General features: G+C 55.4%; 1 protein-coding gene across 17 annotated transcripts in view; it reads right to left on the bottom strand.

The window, feature by feature from the left end:
* Positions 1–23788, bottom strand: part of HDAC5 (histone deacetylase 5) — a 45182-nt gene that overhangs the window by 140 nt on the left and 21254 nt on the right. For 11 of the 17 annotated variants that reach the window (XM_024350223.3, XM_024350225.3, XM_063798528.1 and 8 more), the window contains 23 exons: positions 15067–15326; positions 14806–14977; positions 14584–14698; positions 14168–14298; positions 13873–14019; positions 13664–13776; positions 13192–13323; positions 12762–12984; positions 10001–10212; positions 9037–9321; positions 8122–8287; positions 6571–6704; positions 6104–6224; positions 5350–5399; positions 5090–5197; positions 4310–4365; positions 4130–4217; positions 2301–2420; positions 1939–2036; positions 1645–1763; positions 711–844; positions 362–446; positions 67–232 (listed from right to left, as the gene is read on the bottom strand). In XM_024350223.3, the coding sequence (XP_024205991.1) occupies positions 67–232; positions 362–446; positions 711–844; positions 1645–1763; positions 1939–2036; positions 2301–2420; positions 4130–4217; positions 4310–4365; positions 5090–5197; positions 5350–5399; positions 6104–6224; positions 6571–6704; positions 8122–8287; positions 9037–9321; positions 10001–10212; positions 12762–12984; positions 13192–13323; positions 13664–13776; positions 13873–14019; positions 14168–14298; positions 14584–14698; positions 14806–14977; positions 15067–15326 (3235 nt within the window). The remainder of the gene's footprint in view (positions 1–66; positions 233–361; positions 447–710; positions 845–1644; positions 1764–1938; positions 2037–2300; positions 2421–4129; positions 4218–4309; positions 4366–5089; positions 5198–5349; positions 5400–6103; positions 6225–6570; positions 6705–8121; positions 8288–9036; positions 9322–10000; positions 10213–12761; positions 12985–13191; positions 13324–13663; positions 13777–13872; positions 14020–14167; positions 14299–14583; positions 14699–14805; positions 14978–15066; positions 15327–23788) is intronic. The other 6 variants (XM_063798523.1, XM_054671436.2, XM_054671435.2 and 3 more) reach the window with 1 other exon arrangement.

Raw genomic sequence — 23788 nt, 5'->3', positions numbered from 1 at the left:
GGAGGGAATTGAGTGGGGCGCACCAGCAGGGGTGAGGGCAGAGAGGTGGTGCGGGTTGCTGCTTACCTGGGGCTGTGTTCCCGGGCTGCCGCAGCCTGGGCCTGCTCGGCCCCCACCGACAGCAAGGCCATGGCGCTCACAGTCTCGGCCTCCTCGGTCTCACCTGCTTGGGCCTCTCGCAGGGACCGGCCCAGACCAGCGGCGAACTTCTGCACACAGCTCCAGTGTTTGCCTGTGGACGAGAGACAGGCAAGGGGTCAGGGAGGGCAGAGGACACCCACATGAACAGTCCCAGTCCTGGTGCTCCCACAAGCTCCGTGCCCCCTTGGCAGCCTGAGCCCCTCTACGTGTCCTCACGCACTCTGGATCTCGATGACTTTCTCTAGCGTGGCCACTGCGTTGATGTTGGGCTTTTGCTGCAAGACTGCCTCATCCAAGGGCTGCAGCTGGCAGGGGAAAGAAGAGAAGGCTTAGGGTGGGGAGTAGGGTTGCCATGCATACCCCTCTAACTGCCCCACTCAGCCCCAGATATCCCTCACAACAGGGGCAAACATGGCCTTTTTGGACAAACCCATACTCAGAAAGCCTGGCCATTAGCTGTTCCTTAGGACCAAGGAAAAGCTTCCTAAGGGGCTCCCAGTGCTGGCTGACCCCTTGCTGGCCCCTCAGCCCTCTGGCCTGCCACCTCCCAGCTCCTTCCCACCCCTTACCTCTACACTGAGCAGAGCCGAGACACAAGCCTCAGAGGCATCACAGATGGCGGTCAAGTCATGGCCTCCCTCCAGGGCCAGCACCACCCGGCCCCCTGCCAGGGTCATCAGCTGCCTGGTCAAGTGGCCAAAACCTTTGAGGATGGGTGAAGGGAGGAAGAAGAAATGGCGAAAGGTAATCAATTCAAGAGCCAGTAAGAGGAGAGAAAAAAGGCCAGGCGCGGTGGCTCATGCCTGTAATCCCAGCACTTTGGGAGGCCAAGGCGGGCAGATCACAAGGTCAGGAGTTCGAGACCAGCCTGACCAACATGGTGAAACCCCGTCTCTACTAAAAATACAATAATTAGCCGGCCATGGTGGCACGCGCCTGTAATCCCAGCTACTTGGGAGGCTGAGGCAGGAGGATGGCATGAACCCAGGAGGCGGAGGTTGCAGTGAGCCGAGATCACGCCATTGCACTCCAGCCTGGGTGACAGAGTGAGACTCCACCTCAAAAAAAAAAAAAGAAAGAAAAGGAGAAAAAAAGAAACACAAGAGGTGGGACAAATAGCACAAAATGTGATGGGAGATATAAACCCAAATATATCCATAATAAAATACAGCATCAGTGGACTAAATGCCCTATCACAGTCAAAACATTAACAGACTGGCTGAAGACTCCAATGACAAGGAGCATCACTGAAACACCAGGGACCAACAAGCCCATCTCTACAGCTCCGGCAGGATACATCCTCTATCCTTTGCTACCCCACTGCCACCTCCTATCCCCTCAAGGCCGGGGTTGGCAGAGGACAAGTTGGGGGAGTTACCAAGATGATTCCAAGTCTTTGCTTTCCCCGTCCACTGCAATATCAGTCTGTTCCCTGCCCCATGCCCCACTGGATTCGATATCCTCACTGTTTCACTTCCTCCCTCAATCCCCCAGCAGGCTTACATCTGGCGGTGACAGAGTAGCCACCCAGAGGAGACAGATGTCCTTCAACAGCATCAAACCCGGCGGAGACTAGGACCACATCAGGTGAGAACTCGTGGGCAATGGGCATCACCACTGTCCTGCAAAGGGATGGCCCAAGCTGAGCCCGGCAGATGACCAGGCCAGGCCTCGCCCCACTGTTATCCTCCCAGAGACAACCCCCTCTACCCACACTGAACTGAGTGCCTTCTGCCCCTCCCACTGCAGGGCCCAGAGGGGCTCCCGTTGACTACCATGGCCCTTTTCAGTCCCTACCTGAAGGCTGTAAGGTACTCCACGTCTCCAATGGGGGGGTCCACACCTCCTGTCCATGCCACGTTCACATTGTACCCCACGCCTGGTCCTCCACCAACCTGGCACCAGAGTTGGGGAGAGGGCTATTCTCACCACCTGGGAATCCCAAACATTGCCCCTGCCCTCACCCCTGCCTCCAGATCTCACTCCACTGACCTCTGCTCTGCCTGGAGGGGCAGTCAGATCAGTGTGGTCCTCCCACTAGGAGCCCAGACTCCCCATGTACCAACACCACCATGGGCCTCCGTGGCTCCCCGCCAGGTCCCATTGTGCCACCTCCCAGAGGGGCCAGGAGGGTCTGCATTTACGCCCAGGAGCTGTACCTCTTCAGGAGCCCCAGAGCCTGGAAAGAAGTTCCCGTTGTCATAGCGATGCAGAGAGATGTAGAGCACAGAGGGGTCATTGTAGAACGCCTGCTGGGTGCCATTGCCATGGTGAATGTCCTATGAGGGGAGGTAGAAGCATCGGGAAAATGGCCCGCGCTCTGACCCAATGGTCAAATTCCACCTGTCAGCTGAGCACTGTAGCTCATGCCTGTAATCCTAGCATTTTGGGAGGCTGAGGGCTGGGAGGATCGCTTGAGCCCAGGACTCCACCCTTGGCCACAGGGCATCCATATTCTGTTCACAATGGTATTGCACACCCCACACTTCTCTAACTAGGTCTGAGCCTCTGTGGGGTGGCACTGTGTAGGTGATATTCAAAACCATGGGATAAATGTGGCATATCTCCCTACAGAACCCATTCCACTTCACAGTTTTGGGGAAAACATTAAGGTTAGTAGGGAATTTAAAACAGGCAGATGAGATTCTTTCTTTTTTTTTTTTTGAGACCAAGTTTCACTCTTGTTGCCCAGGCTACAGTGCAGTGGCATGATCTGGGCTCACTGCAACCTCCACCTCCCGGGTTCAAGCGATTCTCCTGCCTCAGCCTCCCGAGTAGCTGGGATTACAGGCGCCCACCACTATGCCCGGCCAATTTTTTTTGTATTTTTAGTAGAGATGGGGTTTCACCATGTTGGCCAGGCTGGTCTCAAACTCCTGACCTCAGGTGATCCACCCACCTCGGCCTCTCAAAGTGCTGGGATTACAGGCATGAGTCACTGTACCCGGCCTTTTTTGTTTTCCTTTTTCTTTTCTTTTCTTTTTTTTTTTTTTTTTTTTTGAGACAGAATCTCACTCTGTCATCGAGGCTGGAGTGCAGTGGCATGATCTTGACTCACTGCAACCTCCACTTCCCAGGTTCAAGGAATTCTCCTGCCTCAGCCTCCCCAATAGGTGGGATTACAGGCTCCCGCCACCACACCTAGCTAATTTTTTTGAATTTTCAGTGGAGACAGGGTTTCACCATGTTGGCCATCCTGGTCTCGAACTCCTGACCCCAAGTGATTCACCCACCTTGGCCTCCCAAAATGCTGGGATTACAGGCTTTGAGCCATTGTGCCCAACCACAAGCACATAAGATTCTGAAGGAGGATCCAACATTTACATGAATTTTTAAGCCAGAATTGGGCTTCCAAGAGATTTTGTCCTTCCTGAGGCTTGCTCCTGGCTACTTCCCCAGCTCACAGAGAGTGGCGTGTGCCTCTGCCTCCACCATTAGGAGCAGGGTTTGGGAAGCACCCATGGTAGCAAGAGCAGAGTGCTGGGGCCAAAAGCCTTGGTCTGAAACCCAGTGCCGACATCCCCAGCTCAGTGGCCTTGGGTAAGTCACGCAACAACACCTTTGTTCACAGAAATGGACATCCTCGTTCTTACTACTCGAGGTGGCCATAAAGTACTCATTGGGTTCCTGGTATACAGTCTGCTCCTAATTGTAGGGGGTGGGAGGAAATATCGGCTACTAGCAATGGCGGCAGCGTCACTACCGTTCAAGGTAGGAAATCCCCTTCGTTGCTTGAAACTGCAACGTGAGGGCCAAGATGGAACAGGAGCTAAATGTCTTTCATAGTTGAGGAGGGAGCCCTGTTGGAATGTGACGTTAGTCATCCGGCAGGAGCCCCAGCGCCCTTCTTTCTGCACCCACACCCAGCACCCGAGGATGAGGACGACTGGGGTGCTTGAAGGTGGGGCTGGGGGAGGAGACTTCCTGAAGGCTGACCCTGGTCCTAGCTCTACCCGCCCCTGCCCAGCCCCACCAGCTCACTGCCTACCCAGTCCACGATGAGGACCTTGCCCACGTTCAACTTCTGCTGTAGGAGTTTTGCGGTGATGGCTACAGAGTTGAAGAAGCAGAATCCCCTGAGGAGGGGAGAAAAGGGCAGGAGGTCAGCCTCAGCATGACGTTTGCAAGAGACAGGAAGGGGCGAGGGCAGAGAATCTAGGGCACTCACATGGCTGTGGATTCCTCGGCGTGGTGTCCTGGGGGCCGGATGATGGCAAATCCATTCTGAAGAGGTGCAGGCAGAGGTGAGGGACAAGATCCAGGCAGGAAGGCCGTGGAGAGGGTAGCACAGGACAGAAGCACAAGCCAGGCAGGGAAGTGAACACAAACCAGAAAAGCAGATCCATATGTTTAACGCACAATTTTGTTGGGGTTTCTTTGTTTTTTTATGGGTTTTTTTGGAGACAGAGTCTTGCTTTGTCACCCAGGCTGGAGTGCAGTGGCGCGATCATGGCTCACTACAACCTTGGCCTCCCAGGCTCAGACAATCCTTCCACCTCAGTCTCCTGAATAGCTAGGACTACAAGCACACGCCACCACACCTGGTTAATTTTTTGTAGAGACAGCGTTTTACTATGTTGCCCAGGCTGGTCTCGAACTCCTGGGCTCAAGCTATCTGCCCACCTCGGCCTCCCAAAGTGTTGAGATTACAGGTATGAGCCACTGTGCCCAGCCTCAACGGACCATTTTGAATGCCAACCATGAGGCTTGAGCAGGCAGACACTATTTCTGCCTCGAGACACCCACGAGAGCACTGGGCATTAGTATCTTTTTGTTGGTCCCTCATAACCTGAATTCCCAGCTGGCAACTCCTTCCCACCCTGGTGCCTGAGAGTTGAGCTTGCAAAGGACAGTGCCTCACTGAAAGGATCCCAAGGCTGCCCCTGTCCTCTGCCTCTGAGGAGCAGGGCCATGCCAAGGGGCACCGAGGTCACAAGCACACGCTCACCTTGAGCTCTCCTGCAGCCACCTTGAAGGCCAGCTCCAGCAGGCAGCCCACTGCCATGCGCACAGCACTGGAGGAGTGCATCTCATTCCACACGGTGTCACTGTCCACCTGCAGGGCAGGAGAGCAGGTTTCAGTGTGCCCCCTGCAGGGCAAGAACAGGGGAGGGCACCTGGACAGTGGGCCAGCGGCTGTGGTAGGCAGGGAAGAGACAGACCTAGGAGAGCCGCCCGCCCACCCCCACTGCTGTACGCCCTACTCACCCCGATGCCCCCACAAGGCAGCACAGCATACATCTTCTGGCTGATGGGGCCTGCATGGAAGAGGAATAGAGCTACTCTAGAAGTGGCCTCGGGCGGATCACCTGAGGTCAGGAGTTCGAGACCAGCCTGGACAACATGATGAAACCCCATCTCTACTAAAAATACAAAACTTAGCTGGGCGTGGTGGCACACACCTGTAAAGCCAGCTACTCAATAGGCTCAGGCAAGAGAGTCGCTTGAGCCTGGGGAGACAGAGGTCGCAGTGAGCTGAGATCGCACCACTGTACTCCAGCCTGGCCAACAGAGCAAGACTGTCTCAAAAAAAAAAAAAAAAGGCACCTCAACTGCCACAGGGCTACAGGCTTAGCCACCAAAAATGAGGGCTCAGACCCAAGTACAAGACAGGCCTCTGCAGCCCACACCAGTTGGAAGCAGTCAGTCCTCTGTCCTTGGGGACGTCCTACCTCTGGGGGCAGGTGGCAGGGAGAGAGGAGCATGATAAGCCGCGGAGGAGGGGAACAAAGCAGTTCCCCCAACCGAGCACTTCCATCCTCCTGCACCGCGCCCTACAGCATGCTCTATTTTAGTGGCGCCCTCTGGAGGTGTGTGACGTGATAATTGTGCCACCTCTGCCGCAGCAATGCCCTATGCCCGTGGGGACAACCCTCCTAGCCTGGCCAGGCAGTCTTCCTGAGAGCCCCCATCCCACCCTGACACTGAACATGCCTGCCCGCCCACCCATGTGCCAGCTCACCGAGCAACTTCTTGCTGTCTAGCTTCTGCCGGTTGAGGGGACTGGTCCCATAGAGCAGGGTGTGGTATTCAGAGTGCACTGTCTGGATCTCATCTAGCGTGGCTTTGCGACCTCGGATCCGCTGCCAGGAGGATCAGTAAGAGGGGTCACACAAAGGCACAGCTCTCTCAGAGCCTCTCTGCCCCATAGCCAGGGCACACAGAGCCACTTCCTGGCCTCAGGAGATCCAAATATTTTCAGAAAGTAGATCCTGGCTCTGTCATGACCTTACTCCCAGATCCCCCCCACTCAGCTGGGGACCATGGGGGAAAACAGGCTGCAAGGGATGGAACGGGGTGGTGGGAGAACTGGCCCCGAAGTCTGGGGCTGAAGAGAGGATGAGGAAGAAGTATGAAGAGAGGCTTATCTAACAGGGAAACAAAGGCTGGATTTAAGTTGAGAGCCAGAAGAAGGAGGGGCTCCCTTACCTCGCACTTGCTAAGCAGGCCTGTCTCCTGCAGCCGGGACCAGATGCTCTGGATCCGGCCAGCATGCTCAGGGTGCACGTGTGTGTTCCCGCACATGCACTGGTGCTTTAGCATGAACGTGTCGTAGACCACACCTGGGCCACAGACCTATGTGTCAGCCAGCACTGCTCTGGGCCCAGGATCCCAGCCTGGCTACCATGATCCTCAGCAGGGCTCATGGAGCTGTCTCCAACCCCCAGGTCCAAACACCTCCCCATGGCCACCGCAGCCACCCTGCCACAAACCTGCCCCCTCTCCTCTCCAGCTTTTTTTTTTTTTTTCTTTGAAACAGGGTCTCACTCTGTCACCCAGGCTGGAGTGGAGTGTGTAGTGGTGCTATCATGGCTCACTGCAGCCTCAACCACTGCCCCCACCACCCTGGGCTCAAGCGATCCTCCCACCTCAGCGTTCTGAGTAGCTGGGACTATAGGCACTACCACACCTAGCTTTTTTTGTGTTTTTTTTGAGACAGAGTCTCGCTCTGTCGGCCAGGTCCAGTGGCACGATCTCGGCTCACTGCAACCTCTGCCTCCTGGGCTCAAGCAATTCTCCTGCCTCAGCCTCCCGAGTAGCTGGGATTACAGGCATGTGCCACCACGCCTGGCTAATTTTTGTATTTTTAGTAGAGACGGGGTTTTACCATGTTGGCCAGGCTGGTCTCGAACTCCTGACCTCAGGTAATCCACCCACCTCAGCCTCCTAAAGTGCTGGGATTACAGGCGTGAGCCACTGCACCCAACCTATTTTTTATTTTTTATTTTAAAGAGACGGGGTCTCACTATGTTGCTCACGTTGGTCTCAAACTCCTGGGCTCGAGTGATCCTCCCACCTTGGCCTCCCAAAATGCTGGGATTACAGGTGTGAGCCACTGCACCTGGCCTTTCCTCTCCAGCCTTTGCCCCCTCTTGACTCCTCCTGAAATTCCTTTGCTCCATTATTGCCTATCAGAAGCTTCCCTGCTCCTCAAGCCCCAGCAAGGCTGCCCTGGACACTCGCATGAGTCTGATCTCTGCCAGCTGTGCCTCCTCAGCTGCACCCTTCTCACGGCACCTCCTGCTTTCCCCCTCCTGCCAAACCCCTGTGTCTTACTCTCCACTGGTGATACAGGGCCACCCTCAGGCACGTCTGTGTCCCCCCAGAGCCCAGCCTGTGGCAGCTTCATAGGAAAGAGGACTCTGGTCTCATCCCAGACCTCACAGGGAGAAGGAAGGGAAGGTAGAAGGTCAGGGCCCAACAGGGACAGCAGGCTCTCTCTACCCAGCACTTCAGGCTGTGGGGCAGTCCTTCCTTCAGCGGGGTGAGAAAGATGCTACCCACTCTCCCGGCTGAGGCAGAAGGCCCTGCCACTACCATGAACAGCTCTGGGGTACAGGGAGAGAACGAAGGCCTGTGTCCCCTCCTTTCAGGGTGCCTAAGGGGCCCCAGCAGCCTCTTCCCCCTGCCATGGGGCAGACACCACACACAGGCCCTCTGGTGCCTGGCAGAAGGACCTAACAGTTGGTGGGGGCTCACCTGTGGTGAAGAGGTGCTTGACGGGCTGGTCTGGGGGGCTCTTCATGCCCCCAGGGGCAGCAGGGGAGGACTGGGTACGGCCCAGGGCCTGGTGGGGCACAGTGGCCAGGCTGAGGGGCGCCTGGTACACCTGCAAAGGCTGCAGCGGCTGGGCATCTGAGAACAGCTGGAGGGGAGGAGAATGGGAGGGGGCCTGGGTCAGACTCAGCCAGGACAGGGGTGAGGGCAGGCCCTGTCAGGGCCTCCAGTGGGGCCCCAATCCAGCCCTTTTCTTCCAAGTCTCCTCCTTCCCCCACCTCCTCCCACTTGCTCCCTCCAGGGACAGGAGACACATCTCCTCTGAGATGGGGAGGGATGGGGGAGATGTGATGAGTCACATCAAAGAGTAGCATTGAGGTAAGAGGCTGGGAGGGGTGGGGGCGGGGGCGGGGTGGGGGCGGGATGAGTCAGGCCCGGAGGGCTCGGCTGTGTCCGCAATGAATGGAGTGCCAGCTAGGCGCGAGGCAGACAGTAGTAACAGCGGGGGCGTGTGTGTACACACACGCACAGGCACGCACAGGGACCGACGCACAGCCGGCCCTACGCGGGCAGAAACGCAGATACACACAGGTCACGTGTGCACACGTGCACACCCGCACATGCATACACAGACACACAAGCAGAGAGGCAGGCCAGTATCACAGACACAGGGAGGGAACTGGCAGCCTAGGACAGACACAGCTCTGAGAGCAACACAAACAGCTCCCCCTTCTCCCCACCGGCCTCCTTCCCACTCCCCTTTTGCTCTCTACAGAAAGCTGCTCCTGCACAGCCTGGAAACTGCAGATGGGGGAGAGGGAAAGACAAGGGCAGAGGCAGGGGTGGAGAAGGACAGAGGGGTGGTGACCAAGGACTGGGACCAGGGACGGGGCTCACTTTTTTGTATCCAGCACCAGGCTCCTCCAAGTCGGGCCCCTCCTCAGCACCACTCTCGCCCTCCTCGTCCTTAACCTGGATGCAATCCTCCTCCTCCTCCCCATCCTCTTCCTCGTCCTCCTCCTCCAGGTCTTCCTGTGTGCTCTCACTCTCTGTGGAGCCCTCCCGGGGCATGGTCAGGGCTCCCTCCCCCAGCAAGACCTCCTGCTGCTCTGTCAGCTCCTCCTCTGTCTCCTCAGGGTGGGTGGTGGGCTGCCTGGGCAGCTCCCCTGTCTTGGTGAGGATCTGATAACAGAATATGGGGGCACATCAGCTGGGAGTTGGGGAGCAGCTGTGCAGCCTATAACCCAGAACAGTCTATCCTTCCCTCCCTCCCTTGTTCCAGGTAGAGCTTCTATGTGAGTTAGAAAAAGGTGAGGTAGCTCCTCTGAGAGGACTTTTTTTTGAGACAGAGTCTCCCTCTGTCGCCCAGCCTGGCATGCAGTGGCGCGATCTCGGCTCACTGCAACCTCCGCCTTCCAAATTCAAGCAATTCTCCTGCCTCAGCCTCCCCAGTGACGGGTTACAGGCGCACGCCACCACGCCCAGCTAATTTTTGTTTGTTTTTTTGAGACGGTCTCGCTCTTGTCACCCAGGCTGCAGTGCAATGGTGCGATCTGGGCTCAGTGCAACCTCCATCTCCCAGGTTCAAGCAATTCTCCTGCCTCAGCCTCCCGAGTAGCTGGGATTATAGGTGCCTACCACCACGCCTGGCTAATTTTTGTATTTTTAGTAGAGACGGGGTTTCACCATGTTGGCCAGGCTGGTCTCAAACTCCTGACCTCAGGCGATCTGCCCACCTCAGCCTCCCAATCAGGCGCGAGCCACCGTGTCTGGCCTGAAAGGAGGACTTTTCTGCCAGCCTGGTACTCTCCTGTGTCCTGCCCCCACCACAGCCCCAGGCCATTCACCTTTCCAGGCTCACCTTGCCCAGCTGTAGCTGCTGCTGCTTCTGCTTCTCCAGGAACTGCTGGTGCTGTTGTTGCATGACCAGCTGCTGCAGGGCCTGGGGACTCTGCGGCAGCGGTGAGGACTGAGTGCGGCTCAGGGGCCGATGCCGCGGGAGCTTGCCTACCGTCCGCATGCTGGTGGCCACACGTTCACCCGTCACTAGTGGGGACTGCCCGTGGAGTGGCACTACAGAGTTGGGGGTGATGACTAAGCACCATTGTCAGGGCACCTGACTGCCCTCCCACCAACCCTGCATCTTGCCCCCACAACCCCCTCTGGAATATCACCACCTATATACTCAGGAAAAACCCTGGGGGACCTGAAGCACCCTCCACCCAAACCTGAGCTCCATTCTTCCTCTTCCCCATGAATGAAGAGTTTCACAGCTCTAAGGTACCACCTCCAGCAAGCCTTCCTGGATTCACCATCTTTTCCCTTCGATTTCCTTAACTGAATAAACTGAGTATACATGTAGTCTTGAGCCCTCTGAACGAACAATGACTTGTTCTCCCCAAGTGCAACAAGGCCTCCCTGAACATGGATCCTCCCCGTGGATCCCGCCAGGCTAGGAAGCCCTAGGGCCAGGATCATGTATCTTTCAAGCAGAACCTCTTCTGGTGCCAGGGCTCTTTAGACAGCCCTGGTACTTAAGGGCTGTCTAAAGTTGTGCTGTCTAGTCCCATAGCTACTAGTTACATGTGACTGCTGAGCCCTTGCACACAACCTGTCTAAATTGAAATGTGATATAAGTGTGAAGTATACACTAGATTTCAAAGACTTAGTATGAAACAAAAACCAAAATATCTCATTGGTAACTGCATATTGGCCAGGCACAGTGGCTCACACCTGTAATCCCAGCACTTTGGGAGTCTAAGGCGGGGGGATGGCTTGAGCCCAGGAGTTCAAGACCAACCTGGGCAGCTGGGTGCGGTGGCTCACACCCGTAATCCCAGCGCTCTGGGAGGCCAAGGCAGGTGGATCACTTGAGGTCAGGAGTTCAAGACCAACTTGGCCAACATGGTGAAACCCCGTCTCTACTAAAAATACGAAAATTAGGCCAGGCGCAGTGGCTCACGCCTGTAATTCCAACACTTTGGGAGGCCAAGGCGGGTGGACCATCTGAGGTCAGGAGTTCAAGACCAGCCTGGCCAACGTGGTGAAACTTCTTCTCTAATAAAAATACAAAAAATTAGCCAGGCATGGTGGCACATGCCTGTAATCCCAGCTACTTGGGAGGCTTAGGCAGGAGAATCACTTGAACTCGAGAGGCAGAGGTTGCAGTGAGCCAAGATCTTGCCACTGCACTCCAGCCTGGGCAACAAGAATGAAACTTCGTCTCAAAAAAAAAAAAAAAAAAAAATTAGCTGGGTGTGGTGGCACACGCCTGTAGCCTTAACTACTCAGGAGGCTGAAGCAAAAGAACCACTTGAAGCTTGAACCCAGGAGGTGGAGAGTGCAGTGAGCAGAGATCCTACTACTGTACTCCAGCCTGGGCAACAAAGTGAGATTCTGTCTCAAAAAAAAAAAAAAAAAAAAAAGGATGGGCATGGCGGCTCACACCTGTAATCCCAGCACTTTGGGAGGCCGAGGCGAACGGATCACCTGAGGTCAGGAGTTCGAGACCAGCCTGGCCAAGATGGTGAAACCCCAGCTCTATTAAAAATACAAAAATTAGCCAGGCGCGGTGGCAGGCGCCTATAAAAAAAAGAGAAGTGGAATTAATTTCACCACATATATTTAACTCATTATATCCAGAATATTACAATTTCTGTAATACATATGCAGTTATTCTTTCTATTTTTTAATTTTTGTAGAGACAGGATCTTGCTATGTTACCCAGGCTGGTCTTTTTTTCGAGACTGAGTCTCGCTCTGTCGCCCAAGCTAGAGTGCAGTGGCGTGATCTTGGCTCACTGCAACCTCTGCCTCCCGGGTTCAAGCAATTCTCCTGCCTCAGCCTCCCAAGTAGCTGGGATTACAGGTGCCCGCCACCACGCCCAGCTAATTTTTGTATTTTTAGTAGAGATGGGATTTCACCATGTTGGCCAGGCTGGTCTCAAGCTCCTGACCTCAAGTGATCCACCTGCCTTGGCCTCCAAAGTGCGGGCTCACAGGCTTGAGCCACCATGTATGGCTCCACTTGCTTCTTTTAATTTTTTTATTTTTTTGAATGAGACGGAGTCTCGCGCTCTGTGCCCCAGGCTGGAGTGCAGTGGCACGATCTCGGCTCACTGCAAGCTCCGCCTCCCAGGTTCACACCGTTCTCCTGCCTCAGCCTCCTGAGTAGCTGGGACTACAGGTGCTCACCACCACGCCTGGCTAATTTTTTGTATTTTTAGTAGAGACGGGGTTTCACCATGTTAGCCAGAATGGTCTCAATCTCCTGACCTCGTGATCCACCCGCCTCAGCCTCCCAAAGTGCTGGGATTTCAGGCGTGATCCACCATGCCCGGCCTTCTTTTTACATTTTTTAATGTGGATGCTAGAAATTACGTATGTAGATTGTGTTATGTTTCTACTGAACAACACTGCTCTGGGATGTGAACACCAAGATGGCAGCAGATTTTGTCAAGAACAGTGCCTGGCATCCTGTAGGTATCCCATGTTTCCAGAATGTGGAAGAAATCACTGATGCTGTTGATTCTGCTAAGGGGAACTGTGACAGGATTGGAGAGTATCCCTGACAGTTGGTCCTGACCTTAGCCCCCTCCCTTGCACAGCTACCTGTCCACTCACCAGCAATGAGGGTACTCTGCTGCCGGGCCTGCTCCAGCAACAGCACATGCTGCAGCAGGGAGGCATGCCCGTGGGGGCTCCCGTCGCCCTCCAGTGCCACGCCCAGCAGGCAGCCAGGAATAGAGGATGTGCTCATGAACTTGCCTGTCAGCGTGCCACCCTGCCGCAGGGACTGGAGGGCCTGCCTCTCGGCCTCCTGCTGTGTCGACAGCTTCGGGGAGGCCTGGGGGGTGAAGGGAGGGGCTTATACAGCCTCAGTCCTGCCAACTTTGGACTAGCATCCCGATCTACCCACTATCTACCCCCCAAGCTCTGGGTAGGGCCAACAGATCTCCCTTAGGGCCTTGGAAGGGGAAAACACCAGCTGGGGGCATGCAGGACCTGTGACCTCAACACCAGAGGGAAGATGGGGTATATGCCCTGTACTTACAGTGAGGTGTGAGTTGGTGACAGTGACCGTGGCCTGCAGCCCTAGGGAGATGTTGGGCAGAGAAGGAGACGTGTAGAGGCTGAACTGGTTGGGGGAGCTGTCCAGAGGGAGGGCTCGGTGCTGAGGGAGCATCTGGGGAGCAGTCAGAAGAGACAGGCATGAGAGTGCACAAAGGGGAGGCAACAAGGGAGGGCAACCTGGGGCCAAGGCCAAGGTCTCTGAATGGTGCCCAGTTCCCTCTACCCTGAGCTCCCACTGAGGGAGACTGAGCCACCAGGGCTCTTCATAGTCCTGTGGGACAAATTCCCCTTCAATGCAATTAAGTCCAAACAAGGATCCTCCAGCCTATTCATGTGGGCAGAGAGGTCTCTGCTGGGCACTCAGGCAGACAGACTGGAAGGAGCTGCACTCTTTCTTCCATGGGAAGGAGCAACTCTGTCCCCGCCCCACCAGCCCCCAGCCAGGCCTGTACCTCAGTGGGGATGTTGGGGACTGAGCCAGTAAAGCCATTCTCAGCGATGGTGCTGTGGGAGCTGTTGGGAGAGCTGGGGCCGGAGCCGGGTGCGCTGTTACACACGGACGACGCTATAGGAGAAGTGGCTGTCACCTGGGCCTGCTCTGAACTACCCCCAACCCCCGATTCCCAGACCCTCAGAACAGGTACATGAGAGCAGCCCTTACCCCCAGGCCCGGCACCTGTGATCTCAACAGCTCTCTTCTTAAAGGTGCTAATAACAGTCCCATCCTTGCGACGCAGGAGGGGACTGCTTCTCCGCTCGGCCACCTTCTGTTTTAGCCTTGAACGCACTTTCAAGTTGGGTTCAGAGGCTGGAGAGAAGGTAACCGAGGTTCAGATACGCGCACAGCAGCACACATCTGCAGCTGAGCCCACTGGGGTCAGGGCTGACACTGCCACAAGCCCACCTCTGCCTCCCAGGAGCCATATTCTGGGAGGCCAGGTGGGGGACTCACTCACCTGTTTTGCGGAGGGGGAAGTCGTCTCGACTGTCGTAGGGCCCAGGCAAAGGCAGTTTGTAGGAGGGAGGCGTCCCAGGGGGGCCGCTCTGGGGAGGGGAACTCTGGTCCAAAGAAGCATGGTGGGCTCCCCTGGGGTGGGGGGGGGGTGGGGATGGAAGCAGATCTAGGTTATCACCCAGTCTGCTGGACCTGCCACCTGGCAATCTACATTTATGAAAAATCGTTTGTATATAGGAAGAGGACATGGATCTTGGGGAAGGAATGAGGAAATAAACCAGGGATGGGGGTCCTGTCTCTAAGGAGAGATTGCAGGGCCCGTATATGGGCACAGGGAAGAAGCCCCTTGCCATCCTATAGCCAGGCAGCCCCTGAGCGGCTCACCTATGCCCACCCATGCCTGCCCAGGGCCATTACCAGCATTTGGGGTGCTGTGGGAGGGAATGGTTGAGGCCGCCTGGTGTGGGCTCCTTTGACTTCGACAAGAGGAATTCCTGGAGCCTCAGCTTTACCTCGGTGCTGGCAATGGCACCTGCAGGACAGGGCACAACTGACCTGGCTGCTTGGGGCCAGACCCCCCATGGCAGGGGCAGGCATCACGGGCGGGGCCCTACGAGGTCCCAGGAGGCCCTGCCTTACTCTCTTTGCTCTTCTCCTTGTTCCGCAGGATGAGCAGCTGCTGCTCCAGCCGCTGCTTCTCCAGCTCTTCCTGCCGCTGCTGCTCCCGCTGCCGCTGCTGCTCCAGCTCCTGCTGCCGCTTGGCTGCCAGCATCTCCTGCTGCTGCTTGGCTGCCAGCATCTCCTGCTGCTGCTGCAGGGGCATGGGAACGGAGGCACAAGTGAGCCAGGCCCGGGCGGGGATCGGAGGTCTGGGCGGCCCCCCGCACCCCCCTCGCTCACCTTGAGGTGCTTCTGCAGCTGGACTTCATGCTGCCTTGTCAGGTGGTCATGCTGTTTCTGGAACTCAGCGAACAGGAGCTGCTTCTGCAGCTGCTGCTGCTGCTTGAGCGCCAGGAGCTCCTGCTGCAGTTGCTGCTCCCGCAGTGTGGGGTCCACAGAGCCCACCAGAGCCCCCCGTAGCTCCACAGGGCTGGGGCTGCCTCCACCCCCACCCCCCATGGAACTGGGCATGGCTCTTGGCAGCACCGGCTTCACCTCCACTGCGGGCAGAAGAGACAGGAAGGAGTTAGTGGGCCCAGCCCCAGACTCCAGTCATGCCTGAGGCCCAAAGGCTACCACGCAGGATTCTAGGAGACCCAAAGAGAACAGAGACAGAGAGGAAGTCAAATCCCTCTGCTCCATGGATGCAACATTTTACCTTAATTAAATGAGGCTGAAGCCATGAACTTCAATAGGAAAATATAGGCTGAGCACGGTGGCTCACACCTGTAATCTCAGGTTAGTTTGGGAGGCTGAGGCAGGCAGATCACCTGAGGCCAGGAGTTTGAGACCAGCCTGGTCAACATGATGAAACCCCCTCACTACTAAAAATACAAAAATTATTTGGGCGTGATGGTGCACACCTGTAATCCCAGCCACTCAGATGGCTGAGGCATGGGAATCTCTTGAACCCCGGGAGGCGGGGGTTGCAGTGAGCCAAGATCATGCAACTGCACTCTAGCCTGGGTGACAGAGCAAGACTGTCTCCAGAAAAAAAAAAAAACAAAGGGGGAGGCCGGGCACGGTGGCTCTTGCCTGTAATCCCAGCACTTTGGGAGGCTGAGGCGGGCAGATCACGAGGTCAGGAGATCAAGACCATCCTGACTAACATGGTGAAACCCTGTCTCTACTAAAAACAAAAAAAATTAGCTGGGCGTGGTGGCACATGCCTGTAGTCCCAGCTACTCAGGAGGCTGAGGCAGGAGAATCGCTTGAACCCTGGAGGTGGAGGTTGCAGTGAGCCAAGATCGCACCACTGCACTCCAGCCTGGGCGACAGAGCGAGCCTCCATCTCAAAAAAATAAAGAAAATGTGCATAAGCATGAAGCTGTACCTAACAGATTGTGACTACTCGACGCATTTTATGTATCTGTGTGTGTGTGTATATATATGTGTGTACGTGTGTATATATATATACACACACACATACATATGTGTGTGTATTTATCTCTCTACCTATATATATATCAGAGACAAGGTCTTGCTCTGTCGCCCAGGCTGGAATGCAATGGCATGATCATGGCTCATGACAGCCTCGACCTCAAGCAACCCTCCCACCTCAGCTTCCCAAGTAGCAGGGACTACAGGAGCATGCCAATGCACCAGGCTAATTTTTAATTTTTTAGTAGAGACAGGGTCTCACTATGTTGCCCAGGCTGAATTAAACTCCTAGGCTCAAGCGATCCTCCCACCTCAGCCTCCCAAAGTGCTGGGATTATAGGCGTGAGCCACTGCCCAGCCTTCAACACATAATATTATCATTGATAGTCAACATCTCTGGGCATTTTACAATGACTCATTTAAATGTCACGGTTACCCTATGACTTAGATGCTATTATTACCCCATTTTACTGATGAGGAAACTGAGGTTTAGAGAAGTTTAAGTAGCAACCAGACACAGCTAGGTGATCCAATAACTAGAATATGAGTCCAAATCCTAAGCTTTTAACCACTGTGCCCGCTCCCATTTCTCAACACCGTGCCCCATGCAAAGCCTCATACTAGAAGAGAAACTGAGGCACAGAGGTTGGTTCTAGGACTGACAGTGCCCTTGGTAACCCCAGGAGAGGCTGGTGGAGACCTTCTGGATATCTCTACCCTCTGTCCCCTTCTGGGGCCTCATCCCTATCTGGGGCAGACTGGGCAGGAGGGAGAGGCTGTGGGAATGGGGGTGGGGTGGGAACAGGAGGCCTCGGGGAAAGGGGGTGCAGGGCTGCACCAAGCCAGGGACAGGAGGGGGCTGGGAGTCAGACTCGCTTCCTTTGCTGGATTATCTCCTTTCAACAGTTTTATTGTAATTACCCTGAAAATGCCGCTATATATAGAGTGAGCCAAACAGCAGCTGTGCCTGGGGGGAGGGGGAATAAGAGGATGGGCGGGCAGGCAGCAGGGAGGAGGTGGGAGGAGGAGACAGGAAAGGAAAGGGAATCAGACAGGAAGAAGGGTAACAGCAGGGGGAGGGCAGGAGCTTCGGCAGAGATCTCAGAACTCTGGTCTTAGGGAGAACCGGCTGGGGAGAGGAAGGCTGCTGGGGAGGGGAAGGCAGTGGAGGGCCTGCTGGGTTCCAAGACCTTGGGTCCAGTCCCCACATGGACAATGGGCCGAGTGGCTCAGGGAGTGCACGAAGTTCCAATGGGCTTATGGGAAGGCTAGGTCTCCACTTCTTTGTACCTACACACGGTTCTCAGGTCACTGCATGTCACTCCTCACCACTGCCCTGTGGTTGCCAGGACAACTGGGCAAACACCACACCAGCAGGGAGCCCCAAGCCCAGCCCAAGCCCCACAAAGTCTCCAGCCAGGAAGGGGAAGGCAGGATACCACTGCCTGGGAAGGCGGAAGTGAGAGAGGCAGGGCCAACCCATTCCTGTTTCTCTTCTACTTCTTTCTCCAAAGAAAGCCCTCACTCTCCTCGCTACAGCCCAGGGAGGTCACGAGGGGCTGGGAAGACTCCTGTGGCAAAGTGGCCCACTCCAGCCCAGGCCTGAGAAAAAAGGACCCCGAAATCCTTCTGGCTACCAGTATCTTCTGCCCTCATGAGCTGGCCTCTCTCCAGACCACCCCCCAGCATTAAGAGGCGAGAGAGGGAAAAAAAAAACAAAAAACAAGTTTTGGTTTTTTTTTTGTTTTTTTTTTTTTGGAGATGGAGTTTCGCTCTTGTCATCCAGGCTGGAGTGCAGTGGCACAATCTCGGCTCACTGCAACCTCTGCCTCCTGGGTTCAAGCAGTTTTCCTGCCTCAGCCCCGCAAGTAGCTGGGATTACAGGCACCCGCCACCACGCTCAGCTAATTTTTTTGTATTTTTAGTAGACACGAGGTTTCACCATGTTGGCCAGGCTGGTCTCAAACTCTTGACCTCAGGTGATCCGCTCGCCTCGGCCTCCCAAAGGGCTGGGATTACAGGCATGAGCCACTGCCCCTGGCCTTTTTTTTAGATGGAGTCTCACTGCAACCTCCGCCTCCTGGGTTCAAGCAATTCTCCTGCCTCAGCCTCCCAAGCAGCTGGGATTACAGGCGCCCACCACCAGGCCTAGCTAATTTTTGTATTTTTAGTAGAAACGGGGTTTCACCATGTAGGTCAGGCTGGTCTCGAACTCCTGACCTCAGGTGATCCACCCACCTCGGCCTCCCAAAGTGCTGGGATTACAGGCATGAGTGACCACACCCAGCAGAACAATTTTTAAAGAGAAGACAGGGAGGTGGGAGGTAGGAGGTGGCAAAGGGTGGGCTAAGAGAGGCCCCCACACCTGTTTAGATGGGTCTGGATCTCTCCAGAGAACCTAGCACTGAATGGGTGTCACCAAGGCAGGAGCAAGGCCTGCTGGAGGCCGAGGCCAAGGCCATGCCACCCGCATGCCTGGAGTATGGCCTCTGGAACCCCCTGCAGGCAGGGTGGGGTGGGAGAAGGTAAAAGCTGAGCATGATGTAGCAGTCCCCACCAGCCTCTTCTCCCCCAGGCATGGTTGGGAACATTCCTCTGTGGTTTTCCCGCCAGCCGTACTGACGACTCTGTGGCCACAAGGCCAGAGCCACATGTGCAGAAGTGGCCAGATGTGGCCAGAGGGTGGGGTTACACATACTCATCTTCATTCCCAACCCATGTCCTGCCCCAGCACCAGGAGAAAGGGTCCTTGGAAACTGCAGAAGGCCTTCCTGGAGGTAACTAGCCACAGCCCACGATGGTGGCAAGGAAATGGCAGCCAGCTCAGGTCTCCCCAGCCCGTGAAGTGCTCAGCAAGGCCCTGAGCTGGCCAGAGGGTTATCTGTTCTTAGTCAAGCCTGGCTTGGCCCGTGGCACTCTGATCACTCAGCCAAGCAATGGACAGCCGTCAACCTGCTGCTCCCGGCAATGCCGGGGTTGTAGGAGCCGGATTCCAGCCTGCCTGCCCAGGGAAGGGCAGGGGTCCAAGCACTCCTGGCTCCCAGCAGATAACCCTGCCTCGGGCTGGAACTGTCGCCAGCAGTACTGGCTTCCCTTGCAGGAGCCCTGCAGAGAGCACATGGGCTCAGGCAAGGGGAATCTCCCACCAGCCTGTCACTGCCACTGCAGCAGCAGAGATGTTAGGCCCAGAGCTGCAGCGGGAACCACAGCCCTATTGGTATGCAGGTGGCAGGGCAGGCAGAGGGCTCTGCCATGCAGCCTCGTTCCCATGCAAACAGGAAGCACAGGCGACTCCAGAATATTAATTTGCAGGACCTGCAGGGACTGGGTGACATGCAGCACCCCAGGGGTTTGCCAGGTAGCAACCTGCTCCACCCAAAGTGGAAGGGGCCATGGCTACTCTGCCTGAGTCAGGGAAAGGAGGGACATGGAGCCCCATGAATAGAGTCTGCCCAGGCACAGACCCTGGAGCCTGGCGGGCCTTGCACTCTCTCAAGGATCTGTGCCCTCTGCCAGCCTGGCATGAGCAGAGCAGGTGGCAGCAGCTGCCATCAGCACCAAGCACCTGGAAGGGGAAGTGGTTGTGTCATGATAGGAAGAGGCTCTTGGCCGCCTCCTGGTGGACTAGGAAGGCTGGGGAACCTCTGGGAAAAGAAGAGGATAGACAGGCCCGGGGCGTGGTGGCCAGTTACCCAGGGCTGTCTCTTAAAAAAAAGGAACCTGGGCCAGGCGCAGTGGCTCATGCCTGTAATCCCAGCAGTTTGGGAGGCTGAGGCGGGCGGATCACCTGAGGTCAGGAGTTCAAGACCAGCCTGGCCAACATGGCAAAACCCCATCTCTACTAAAAAATACAAAGATTAGTTGGGTGCGGTAGCGGGCACTTGTAATCCCAGCTACTCAGGAGGCTGAGGCAGGGAGAGTTGTTTGAACCCAGGAGGCAGAGGTTGCAATGAGCCCAGATCATGCCACTGCACTCTAGCCTGGGTGATAGAGCAAGACTCTATCTAAAAAAAAAAAAAAAGAGGGTAGACGAAGGGGCACTGTTCCCTAAGAGGACAGGCCAAGAGCTCTGGCTAGCAAAGAGCCCCACTGAAAGGCCAGGGAGAGCCAAGCGTTGGTGGCTATAATCCCAGCACTTTGGGAGTCCGAGGCAGGTGGATCACTTGAGGTCAGGAGTTCAAGACCAGCCTGGCCAACATGGAAAAACCCCATCTTTACTAAAATTACAAAATTAGCCGGGTGTGGTGATGCATGCCTGTAATCCCAGCTACTCGGGAGGCTGAGGCAGGAAAATCACTTGAACCCGGGAGGCAGAGGTTGCAGTGAGCCAAGATCGCGACATTGCACTCCAGCCTGGGCAACAAGAGTGAAACTCTGTCTCAAAAAGAAAAAAATGAAAAGAAAAGAAAGCCAGGGAAAGGGTCACAGGGGAGGACAAGGACCTGGGTCCTTCCCTCACCTGCCAGGACTTCACTCTGATGGGAATCGAGAGGCCAGTAGAGCCACCTCCTGCAGAGGTCAGAGGCAAGGCTCTGGGGGAAAGCCTTGGGCCCCCCGCACCCAGCTCTATACTTTCCTCTTTCCCAGCACTGAGAACCTTCCTTCTCCTGGGAGTGGTGGCCTCAGTAACAAGCAGCAGCACCATCCTGACCTCTGGTTTTCTGCAGGGCTGACCACCCTGCCTCCATGGGAAGTCCCAGCCTGGGTTGCTGAGTGGGTGGGGCTGTGTGTGTTTCTTTTTTTTTTTTTTTTTTTGAGACGGAGTCTCGCTCTGTTGCCCAGGCTGGAGTGCAGTGGCGCGATCTCGGCTCACTGCAAGCTCCGCCTTCCAGGTTCACGCCATTCTCCTGCCTCAGCCTCCTGAGTAGCTGGGACTACAGGCACCTGCCACCACGCCCAACTAATTTTTTGTATTTTTAGTAGAGACGGGGTTTCACCGTGTTAGCCAGGGTGGTCTCGATCTCCTGACCTCGTGATCTGCCCACCTCAGCCTCCCAAAGTGCCAGGATTACCAGCGTGAGCCACCGTGCCTGGCCCTGGGGCTGTGTGTTTCTAGCCATGCGAGGGGCTGGAAAAATAGCAAGCTCTGGCTCAGGAGCTGCCCTGCCCAGCTCACGAGCACAAGTGGCCATGGGCAGTGCACTACCTGAGTGACACTTCTTTCCCATCCCGCTGGGTCTGCCTCCTCTTCAGGAACCCCATCAGCCCAATGGGGACTTCTGTGGTAGATTCTTCAGGCAGCATGAGGGAGAGCCTGGTCCTCTGGGGGAGATGATGTAGGTGCTCGTGGGGCAACCCCTGAGACTACTGCCAGCACAGCCTTAGTCTAAAAAAACGGTGTCCAGGCAAAGAGACACTGCCTCCAAATAGACGAGTGGCTCTGGGCCATGAGGCACAGGTTTTAGCAGTGCCTTGGGAACAAGAATTCACAATAAAAAACAGATCTAGCTTCCCAAGAGCAAGGCCAAGCCTTCCGCCTGCTCTGAACACACCATGAGCTGCACCCCAGGTCCAAGCCCCCTCTCAGAGACAACATCTCCAACTCAAGAATCCCTGTGACAAGAACCCTGGCCAGCAAGGAAATGGGAACTATAGTTCCCCCTAGAGAAGCCCTGGGGGAGGGAGCTGGCACAGTGTGGACCTGCCTGGCAGACCCAAGAGGCTTAGCATCTAGCTCTAAAAGACCCTGCTCCATAAAATAAATATAAAAATAAGGCCAGGCACAGTGGTTCCTGCCTGTAATCCCAGCACTTTGAGAGGCCAAGGCGGGCAGATCACGAGGTCAGGAGTTTGACACCAGCCTGGCCAACATGGTGAAACCCCGTCTCTACTAAAGATACAAAAAAACAACAGGCAACAACAGGGAGAGACTCCGTCTCAAAATAAATAAATACATACATACATACATAATTTTTTTTTCTTTTTTTTGGAGACGGAGTCTCGCTCTGTCGCCAGGCTGGAGTGCAGTGGCGTGATCTCGGCTCACTGCAACCTCCGCCTTCTGGGTTCAAGCGATTCTCCTGCCTCAGCCTCCTGAGTAGCTGGGACTACAGGCATGTGCCACCACACCCACCTAATTTTTTGTATTTTTAGGTAGAGTCGGGGTTTCACCATGTTGGTCAGGATGATCTCAATCTCTTGACCTCATGATCCGCCCGCCTCAGCCTCCCAAAGTGCTGGGATTACAGGCGTGAGCCACTGCGCCCGGCCTAAAATAAAATTAATTTTTAAAAAGACCCTGCTCCAGCCGGGCACAGTGGCTCATGCCTGTAATCCCAGCACTTTGGGAGGCTGAGACAGGCAGATCATGAGGTCAGGAGATCAAGACCACCCTGGCTAACACGGTGAAACACCGTCTCTACTAAAAACACAAAAAATTAGCTGGGTGTGGTGGCAGGCCTGTATTCTCAGCTACTTGGGAGGCTGAGGGGCTGAGGCAGGAGAATGGCATGAACCCGGGAGGTGGAGCTTGCAGTGAGCCAAGATCACACCACTGCACTCCAGCCTTGGCGACAGAGCAAGACTCCGTCTCAAAAAAAAAAAAAAAAAAAAAAGACCCTGCTCCAGGAGCCACCAGCCCCAGAAAGCTAGGAGGAGGGGAGGGGACCCAAGGGGCGTAGAGTACAAGGCATGGGGCATTATTACGCTGTTTGGAATGTCTATACATAACATAAATGAGGTCCGTGCAGATACTCCCTGGATCTGAGGAGCTGCCTTCACCAGAGGAGAAAGTGAAAGGGACCTTGGAGGTCATCTGTTTCAATACCCTCAAGACACAGGTGAGGAAACCAAGCCTCTTAGAGAGGCTGCTCTGCAGATGATCCTACCAGCTAAGTAGCAGCAAAACAGGGATCTGAACCCAGGTGTCCTGACTCCTGGCACAGGCAGGTTCCCTCTGAACACACACGTGTGCAGTCTGGCTCCCATGTGGGGTGTCCTATGTGCTCAGTGTAAGCCAGCCCTGGGACAGGTGAGGGTCTCAAAAACAATAAAGAGGAGATGAGGTAGGGGGAGGGGGGCAGGGAAGGATGTACAGGGGCCGGTGTTCAACTTTGTTCCTGAGCCCCCTTCTCTCCTTGGGCTAAAATCCCCTCAGGGAGGAAGATCACAGACCAAGTGGTCCTCAGTATTTACAGAAAACAAAGCCTCCTCTCACAACCCCAGGAGGCCCCCGAGGCTAGAATGGTTCCTGTGCTCTAGGAGCACAAACTGTGGACGCGCACTGACAGGCCCAGCACATAAGGCTGTGTAGGTGCATATTGCACATGGGCTCTCGTCTAAAGGGGTGAGTTGGGGCTGACATCTAGCCCAAGCTCCAATCGCCAGGCCATGCACACTGGCATGAGGACGTATCTACCCAGAAGAAGGGCCACCTTTTTAAAATCTGCACAAAAGAAGCTTTTATGTGGATTAGCAACGTTCCTACCCAGAGACCTGAGTTCAAATTCCAGCTCTCACTTACTCTGTGACCTTGGGCAGGTTCCCTTTTTCTTTTTTTCTGACAGAGTCTCGCTCTGTTGCTAGGCTGGCGTAGTGCAGTGGTGCAATCTTGGCTCACTGCAACCTCCACCTCCCGGATTCA

Source organism: Pan troglodytes, chromosome 19 (genome assembly GCF_028858775.2).
Source record: "Pan troglodytes isolate AG18354 chromosome 19, NHGRI_mPanTro3-v2.0_pri, whole genome shotgun sequence".
In the NCBI taxonomy this organism is placed as follows: domain Eukaryota; kingdom Metazoa; phylum Chordata; class Mammalia; order Primates; family Hominidae; genus Pan; species Pan troglodytes.
The sequence above is the reverse complement of the archived record's forward strand: the minus strand, read 5'-3'. Positions and strand labels throughout refer to the sequence as shown.